Source organism: Piliocolobus tephrosceles, chromosome 17 (genome assembly GCF_002776525.5).
Source record: "Piliocolobus tephrosceles isolate RC106 chromosome 17, ASM277652v3, whole genome shotgun sequence".
NCBI classification, from domain to species: domain Eukaryota; kingdom Metazoa; phylum Chordata; class Mammalia; order Primates; family Cercopithecidae; genus Piliocolobus; species Piliocolobus tephrosceles.
The window spans coordinates 58,944,405-58,953,880 of NC_045450.1; the positions used below are offsets into that span (position 1 = coordinate 58,944,405).

A 9,476-nucleotide genomic window follows, 5' to 3' on the forward strand; every position below is an offset into this window, starting at 1 on the left:
TCTTGTTTGTGTGCGTGTGTGAGACAGCTCTTACTCTGTCACCCAGGCTGGAGTGCAGTGGCATGATCACAGCTCACTGCAGCCTCAACTTCCTGGGCTCAAGTGATCCTCTCCCGAGTAGCTGGGACTACAGGTGTGCATCACCCCACCCAGCTAATTTTTTAAATAATTTTTGGAGAGACTGGGTTTCTCCATGTTGCCCAGGCTGGTCTCAAACTCCTGAGCTCAAGCAATGCACATGGCCGTTTTCATTATTATGTGTTCCTTTCTAGGCCTTACTCATGTTCTTGTGTATTTTCATTGAGTTTCGGTCATAGCATGTGTATATTTTGTATTCTCTTCTATTGTAGGCACTCTTGAGAAGAGTCATGTTCTGTTTCTTTAGCAGGTTTTATGTGCAGGCTTAGCATTAGTAATTCTGAAGGTTGGAACTTCTTTATTAAAAATTCTAAGAATTTCTTTTTTTTTTTTCTTTTTTGAGACAGAGTCTCGCTCTGTCGCCTAGGCTGGAGTGCAGTGACGTGAGCCACTGTCTGTGGCCAATCCTAAGAATTTCTTTTGTGGTGGTTGTAAGTCTGGACAGAACTCTTTGTCAGGGGCTGTAACTGGGCTTATCTTTACTCCTTTGTCAGGCTGGATGACACCAAAATCCTCCCAGGCAACATGAAGGATAACTTCTGGGAGATGGGTGACACAGGCCCCTGCGGTCCTTGCAGTGAGATACACTACGACCGGATTGGTGGTCGGGATGCCGCACACCTTGTCAACCAGGATGACCCTAATGTGCTGGAGATCTGGAACCTTGTGTTCATCCAGTATAACAGGTAGCCTTGGGGTCCTACTCCATTCCTTTCCTTGAGCTGAGCAGGGGAAGAGGAACTCGGAGCTGTGTGGCTGTCTTCTCAGCTAAATGCTCATTTCTTTATTTCTCAGAAAACCCTTCTGATCTCTGGAACAAGGATGGGCCTGTTCTTTCAAGAACTAAGCCTTATCGCACCTAATAGCTTCTTGAGGCTGCTGTTTTTGTTTTTTTGTTTTTTTGATGGAGTTTTGCTCTTATTGCCTAGGCTAGAGTGCAATGGTGCGATCTCGGCTCACTGCAACCTCTGTGTCCCGGGTTCAAGCAATTCTCCTGCCTCAGCCTCCCGAGTAGCTGGGATTACAGGCATGTGCCACCACGCCCAGCTAATTTTGTATTTTTAGTAGAGATGGGGTTTCCATGTTGGTCAGGCTGGTCTCGAACTCCCAACCTCGTGATCTGCCCGCCTCAGCCTCCCAAAGTGCTGGGATTACAGGTGTGAACTACCATGCCCGGCAGCTGGACTGCTGTTTTAAAGCCCATTTCCTTGAAGCTTGCCTCGGTTTTGGGGTTTTTTTGTTTTTTTTTTTGTTTTTTTTTGAAACGGAATCTTGCTCTGTCACCCAGGCTGAAGTGCAGTGGCACGATCTCAGCCCACTGCAGTCTCTGCCTGCCGGGTTCAAGCAATTCTTCTGCCTCAGCCTCCTGAGTAGCTGGGATTACAAGTGTGTGCCACCATGCCAAGCTAATTTTTAAAATATTTTTGGCAGGGGTGGGGTTTCATCGTGTTGGCCCGGCTGGTCTCGAGCTCCTGACCTCACGTGATCCGCCCGCCTCGGCCTCCCAAAATCCTGGTATTACAGGTGTGAGCCACCATGCCCAGCCTTTTTTTTTTTTTTTGAGATGGAATTTCACTCTTGTTGCCCAGGCTGGAGTGCAATGGCGCGATCTCAGCTCACCACAACCTCCACCTCCCGGGTTCAAGTGACTCTCCTGCCTCAGCCTCCTGAGTAACTGAGATTACAGGCATGTGCCACCACACCTGGCTAATTTTGTATTTTTAGTAGAGACGGAGTTTCTCCATGTTGGTCAGGCTGGTCTCGAGCTCCTGACCTCAGGTGGTCCACCCCACCTCAGCCTCCCAAAGTGCTGGGATTACAGACTTAGCCACTGCGCCTGGCCTTGCCTCACTCTTAAACGAACCCCACAGTAATTCTCCTTCCTTTATCCCTCCACTTCCCTCTTCCCACCAAACCGGGCAAATGGCAGGTGGTCACAGCCTGCAAACTGCTCTGTAAATGAATTTTAACCAGCAGGGACTGGAGAGATGGCAGCTTGAGTCTCTGCTTCAACCCCCTCTTCTTCTGGATCATACAGGGAAGCTGATGGCATTCTGAAACCTCTTCCCAAGAAAAGCATTGACACAGGGATGGGCCTGGAGCGACTGGTATCTGTGCTGCAGAATAAGATGTCCAACTATGACACTGACCTTTTTGTCCCTTACTTTGAAGCCATTCAGAAGGTACTGGTCCTATTGCAAACACTGCAAACTTCTGTGGAGTTTTCCAGGCTGGGTTCTTAATAGTGCTGTCAAAGAAAAAATGACCACATGCTTTGCCAGCTAAGAATACCCATTTCCATCTGCCTACTTCATTGTTAATAATGTGAGGCTCTAGACCTGAAACAGTGTAATTTTTGAGTGTAGGGACTCGCTGGAGTCTCTCCACTTCCCCAGTGTCACATTCTTGGGGTTATAGGATCTAGCAAGACGGGCATCCTTTCTCCTAATGCTCCTCAATCCTCTAGGAACCTCCTTGGGTGAGGTAGCGCCAGAAAGGCTGCTTCCTAAAGGGCTGCCTCCTGATTCTTAACTGTAGGGCACAGGTGCCCGACCGTACACTGGGAAGGTTGGTGCTGAGGATGCTGATGGGAGTGACATGGCCTACCGGGTGCTGGCTGACCATGCTCGGACCATCACTGTGGCACTGGCTGATGGTGGCCGGCCTGACAACACAGGGCGCGGGTAAGTATGCTGCACACTGGGTGGTGTTTGGACTGGTACCACATGTGCTATGTATGACTCTTTATGAAACTTTTTTTTTTTTATGAGATGGAGTGTTGCTCTGTCGCCCAGGCTGGAGTACAATGGCGTGATCTCGCCTCACTGCAACCTCAGCCTCCCAAGTAGCTGGGATTCCAGGTGCACACCACCATGCCTGGCTTATTTTTGTATTTTTAGTAGAGATGGGTTTTTTTTTTTTTTTTTTTTTTTTTGAGACAGAGTCTTGCTCTGTCGCCCAGGCTGGAGTGCAGTGGCGCGATCTCGGCTCACTGCAAGCTCCGCCTCCCAGGTTCACGCCATTCTCCTGCCTCAGCCTCCTGAGTAGCTGGGACTGCAGGTGCCCACCACTGCGCCAGGCTAATTTTTTGTATTTTTAGTGGAGACAGGGTTTCACCGTGTTAGCCAGGATGGGCCAGGATGGTCTCCATCTCCTGACCTCGTGATCCACCCACCTCGACCTCCCAAAGTGCTGGGATTACAGGCATGAGCTACCGCGCCTGGCCTTTTTTTGTTGTTGTTTTTGAGACAGAGTTTCACTTTTGTTGCCTGGGCCAAATGCAATTTCGCGATCTTGGCTCACCGTAACCTCCATTTCTCGGGTTCAAGCGATTCATCTGCCTCAGCCTCCCGAGTAGATGGGATTACAGGCATGTGCCACCATGCCTAACTTTGTATTTTTAGTAAAGATGGGGTTTCTCCATGTTGGTCAGGATGGTCTCAAACTCCCAACCTCAGGTGATCCGCCCGCCTCGGCCTTCCAAAGTGCTGGGATTACAGGTGTGTGCCACTGTGCCCAGCCAGAGATGGGGTTTTGCCATGTTGGCCAGGCTGGTCTCGAACTCCTGGCCTCAGGTGATCTATTTGTCTTGGCCTCCCAAAGTGCTGGGATTACAGGTGTGAGCCACCACGCCCGGCCTTTTTATGAAACTTAACGCCATCCTTCGTTATTGTTTCCTTGTCTTTTGGGCAGCTGGAAGAATCCCTCCACCGCTTTTTTAAGGGATGAAGGGAGTTTCAGCTACTGTCACATAGTTGCCACTATACTAAATCTCTGCTGCTGAGTACAGATGATAAGGATTGTATTTAAAGTTGCCTGATAGGAGATTGGCAGGGCCAGGGTATTGACCAGCCCTGGGAAGCTCTGTTACTGACAGGCAGGACCTGGGATCACCGGCATCAAGTACACGTCTTGTCTGTCTTGCCTTCCTATATGGGTAACTGAATGTGAAAGGAAAACAAACCAGTGTTTACCCTAGGCAAGGCTTGACGGGTATTTGTGGGTATGTTACTGAGTCTTAGGCTAAAATTAATGACCTTGGGGAATGCAAAAGTGCATGCTTAGGATAAAAGAAAGTTCCTGAAAGTGGTGTTGCTTTGGGTAGGATTCCAAGAGATTCACGACAAAACCCTCAGCTGGGAACGTTAGGGACTAGTTTCTGCCTCTTACAGGTATGTGTTGAGACGGATTCTCCGCCGAGCTGTCCGCTACGCCCATGAAAAGCTCAATGCCAGCAGGGGCTTCTTTGCTACATTAGTGGATGTTGTTGTACAGTCCCTGGTAGGTTCGTTTCTCTGCTTACCCTTCTGTGCTAAAGCAATCCTTTAAGAGGGATGGGGTGGGAGAGGGCATACTGTTGAGGAGCTTTTTGTTGTTGTTTTTTGAGGCAGAGTCTTGCTGTGTCGCCCAGGCTGGAGTGCAATGGCATGATCTCAGCTCACTGCAACCTCCGCCTCCTGGGTTCAAGCGATTCTCCTGTCTCAGCCTCCCGAGTAACTGGGATTACAGGCACACACCGCCACGCCCAGCTGATTTTTTCTATTTTAGTAGAGACGGGGTTTCACCGTGTTGCCCAGGCTGGTCTTGAACTCCGGAGCCCAGCCTCGGCTTCCCAAAGTGGTAGGATTCCAGGCGTGAGCCACTGCACCCTGCTAAGGAGGTTTTTTAAGAGGGGGCAGGGAAGAGTCTTTGGTTTCATCCAGCCCCTCATCTTGCTTCCCCTTTGTCAGGGAGATGCATTTCCTGAGCTGAAGAAGGACCCAGACATGGTGAAGGACATCATTAATGAAGAAGAGGTGCAGTTTCTCAAGACTCTCAGCAGAGGGCGTCGCATCCTGGACAGGAAAATTCAGAGCCTGGGAGACAGCAAGACCATTCCCGGTAGGGACCAGTTTTTGCCCTTCTCCATCCTGGCCATTTGATCTTTCTGGGAAAGACAAGCCCTTTCTCACAGACTGACTGTGGGCTCCCGTGTCTCTGAGGCTGAACATAGCTTGATTGAACTGCTTTTGGTGGAAACTGGAATTTATAGTAAAATGGTAAAAGTAATGCATCATTGTGGCAAAGTATTCAAACGATACAGAATACAAAAGTGTTCAGAAAAAGAAAATCCTTTTTCCCAGGGGCAGGGTGGGGGGAGATTTTTTTCTCAGAGGGAACAACTCTTAACGGTTTGGTGTCTAACTCTTCAGGATTCCTCTCTGTTTGCATGCAAATAAATACATGTAGGTATTTGTGGGAATATTTGGTATATACTGTTCTTGCAATTTGGGGAAAATAAATTCCAAAGATTTTTTTCCCCTTTTTATTTAAGTATAACAAGGGAAAAGCTTGATGAATTTTCACAAATTGAACACACTTACGTTCAGATCAAGAGAGAGATTTGTTGGCCGGGCGTGGTGGCTCACACCTGTAATCCTAGCACTTTGGGAGGCCGAGGCAGGCGGATCACGAGTTCATGAGTTCAAGACTCGCCTGCCCAACAGGGCAAAACCCTGTCTCTACTAAAAATACAAAAAATTAGCTGGGTGTGGTGGCATGCACCTGTAATCCCAGCTACTCAGGAGGCTGAGAGAGGAGAGTCGCTTGAACCCGGGAGGTGGGTTGCAGTGAGCCAAAATCATGGCATTGCACTCCAGCCTGGGCAACAAGAAAAAAGAAATAGAAAATTGTCTAGGTGAGGTTTTTATTATTATTATTATTTATTTATTTATTTATTTATTTTTGAGATGGAATCTCTGTTGCCCAGGTGGGAGTGCGGTGGTGCGATCTTGGCTCACTGCAAACTCTGCCTCCTCCTGGGTTCACGCCATTTTCCTGCCTCAGCCTCCCAAGTAGCTAGGACTACAGGTGCCTGCCACCAAGCCCAGCAAATTTTTTGTATTTGTAGTAGAGACGGGGTTTCACTGTGTTAGTCAGGATGGTCTCGATCTCCTGACCTCGTGATCCACCCGCCTCAGCCTCTCAAAATGTTGAGATTACAGGTGTGAGCCACTGTGCCCGGCCCAGGTGAGGTTTAAAAAGAAAAAAAGGTTAAAAAAAACAAAATCCAGAATTGTATCAGGACATCCATTGTGTTTCCCCCAGGTTAACTGGAAAACATGTGTTGGATTTTCTGATGGGCACACAGGGTCGATACTGACTGGCCTTATCTCTTTAATTCCTTCTGCCAGTCCCAACATCCTCTTGGAGGACTTGGCATGGAAAAGGGGCCATCTGTGTTTTTTGACACACCTCCTTTGTGCTGTGTAGGAGACACTGCTTGGCTCCTCTATGACACCTATGGGTTTCCAGTGGATCTGACTGGACTGATTGCTGAAGAGAAGGGCCTGGTGGTAGACATGGATGGCTTTGAAGAGGAGAGGAAACTGGCCCAGGTAAAGAACTTGGAGAGTGAGCAGGAAACCCAACACCTTCCAACTCAACACCACTTGGCTACAGACCAAACATGAGTTTCCTTCCATTAAAGTCTTTGAAGTGCTTTTTCCCCTAGACCAGTGGTTCATAAGTGGGGGTGAGTCTGCCTTCCAGGGGGCAATTGGCAATAATGTCTGAAGACATTTTTGGTTTTCACAACCAGGGGCAGATCCTGCTGTCATGTACTTGGCAGAGGCCAGGGTGCCGCTCAGCATCCCACACTGCAAGAGGATCCTCCACAACAGAGAATGATCTGGCCCCAAATGTCAGCAGTGCCAGGATTGAAAAACCCTGTTCTGGCAGTTTACGCTGGGCATAGTTTAGCAAGTTCCAGTCCTTTGGAATCCCTTTTCTCCTACTGTAGTGTAACTTATGCTTGTTTCTCTTGCTGACAGCTGAAATCACAGGGCAAGGGAGCCGGTGGGGAAGACCTCATTATGCTGGACATTTACGCTATTGAAGAGCTCCGGGCACGGGGTCTGGAGGTTACAGATGATTCCCCAAAGTACAATTACCATTTGGACTCCAGTGGTAGCTACGGTATGGTGCTCTGCTCCTTCCACTTCTGAGCATTCTGCCCCGTATCTGGAGGGTATTTGAAAGATTGTTTCTCAAGATTAGCTATCCAGCAAACTGCTGACAGCCTCTCCTGGAGGGCCGTACAGTCACGCTATGCACTTCTATACACATAGGGCACCCTTGGCTGGAAGTTTTCTTAGCTCTATTTTGAAATAATTATCACAGGAAGTTGTAAAAAAAAAAAATTGTAGGAAGGGTCTCACACCCTTTGTCCAATTTCCTGTAATTGTAACATCATGCAGGAAAGTGGACAATTGACATTGATACAGTCCACAGTAACTATTAGAATGCTATTAGGGGCCTGGTGCTGTGGCTCACACCTGTGATCCCAACATTTGTGAGGCCAGGGCAAGTGGATCACCTAAGGCAGGAGTTTGAAACCATCCTGACCAACATGGTGAAACCCTGTCTCTACTGAAAATATAGAAATTAGCTGGGTGTGGTGGTGTGTGACTGTAATCCCAGCTACTCGGGAGGGTGAGGCAGGAGAATCACCTGAACCTGGGAGGCAGAGGTTGCAGTGAGGTGAGATCGTGCCATTGCACTCCAGCCCGGACAACAAGAGTGAAACTCCGTCTCGGAAAAAAAAAAGAATGCTATTAGGATTCTATTATCCTAATGCTATTAGAATGCTATTATCTGAATAGCATTCTTTTTATTTATTTATTTATTTTTCCTGAGATGGAATCTAGCTCTGTTGCCCAGGCTGGAGTACAATGGCAAGATCTTGGCTCACTGCAACCTCCGCCTCCTGGATTCAAGCGATTCTCCTGCGTCAGCCTCCTGAGTAGCTGGGATTACAGGCACATGCCAGCATGCCTAGCTAATTTTTGTATTTTTAGTAGAGATAGGGTTTCACTATGTTTGCCAGGCTGGTCTCGAACTCCTGACCTCTTGATCTGCCTGCCTTGGCCTCCCAAAGTGCTGGGATTACAGGGGGGAGCCACCTCGCCCGGCTGGATAATAGTATTCTAACGTTAAGAAACAAAGCTGGTGCAGTGGCTCATGCCTGCAATCCCAGCACTTTGGGATGTGAGCGGGGGTGGATCACTTGAGCTCCGGAGTGTGAGACCAGTCTGGGCAACATGGCAAAACCATGTCTCTACCAAAAATACAAAAATTAGCTGGGTGTGGTGACGCACACCTGTAGTTCCAACTACTTGTGGGCCTGAGGCAGGAGTATCACTTGAGCCTGGGAGATTGAGGCTGCAGTCAGCCATATTTGTGCCACTGCACTCCAGCCTGGGCTACAGAGTAAGACCCTGCCTCAAAAAAATAAATTGGCAATGCATGTTTCTGCTGCTTTTTTGCCCTGGTAGAGAACAATCTTTTTTTTATTGAGATGGAGTCTCGCTCTGTCACCCAGGCTGGAGTGCAGTAGCGCAATCTTGGCTCACTGCAACTTCTGCCTCCCAGCTTCAAGCAATTCTCCTGCCTGAGCTTCCCAAGTAGCTGGGATTACAGGCATGTGCCACCATGCCTGTCTAATTTTTGTATGTTAGTAGACACGGGGTTTCACCATGTTGGCCTGGCTGGTCTCGAAATCCTGAGCTCAGGTTATCCACCTGTCTTGGCCTCCCAAAGTGCCAGGATGACAGGTGTGAGCCACCGTGCCCAGCCGAGAACAATATTATACCTGAATCTATTCAGGCAAGCCTACAAAATGAGTATATTCTTTATGAGTTGAACTTGGACTAGGGGAATGTATTGCCACTCTTTTTTTTTTGAGATGGAGTCTCACTCTGTCACCCAGGCTGGCGTGCAGTGGCGTGATCTCGGCTCACTGCAACCTCTGCCTCCCGGGTTCAAGCGATTCTCTTGCCTCAGCCTCCCGAGTAGCTGGGACTACAGGCCTGTGCCACCACGGCCAGCTAGTTTTTTGTATTTTTAGTAGAGATGGGGTTTCACCATGTTAGCCAGGATGGTCTTCATCTCCTGACCTTGTGATCCACCTGCCTTGGCCTCCCAAAGTGCTGGGATTACAGGCCTGAGCCACTGCGCCTGGCCTATTACTACTCTTAAAGATCTACTAATCTGGCTGGGCGCGGTGGCTCAAGCCTGTAATCCCAGCACTTTGGGAGGCCGAGACGGGCGGATCACAAGGTCAGGAGATCGAGACTACCCTGGCGAACACGGTGAAACCCCGTCTCTACTAAAAAATACAAAAAACTAGCCGGGCGAGGTGGCGGGTGCCTGTAGTCCCAGCTACTCGGGAGGCTGAGGCAGGAGAATGGCATAAACCCGGGAGGCGGAGCTTGCAGTGAACTGAGATCAGGCCACTGCACTCCAGCCTGAGCAACAGAGCGAGACTCTGTCTCAAAAAAAAAAAAAAAAAAAAAAAA

At 48.8% G+C, this 9,476-nt stretch overlaps 1 protein-coding gene across 2 annotated transcripts in view; it reads left to right on the forward strand.

Annotated features, from left to right (window-relative positions):
• The window catches only part of AARS1 (alanyl-tRNA synthetase 1), a 40,759-nt gene that overhangs the window by 16,315 nt on the left and 14,968 nt on the right, over positions 1-9,476 (forward strand). For both annotated transcript variants that reach the window (XM_023202424.2, XM_023202425.2), the window contains exons 5-11: positions 633-824; positions 2,177-2,321; positions 2,677-2,822; positions 4,311-4,419; positions 4,869-5,019; positions 6,391-6,515; positions 6,951-7,095. In XM_023202424.2, the coding sequence (XP_023058192.2) occupies positions 633-824; positions 2,177-2,321; positions 2,677-2,822; positions 4,311-4,419; positions 4,869-5,019; positions 6,391-6,515; positions 6,951-7,095 (1,013 nt within the window). The remainder of the gene's footprint in view (positions 1-632; positions 825-2,176; positions 2,322-2,676; positions 2,823-4,310; positions 4,420-4,868; positions 5,020-6,390; positions 6,516-6,950; positions 7,096-9,476) is intronic.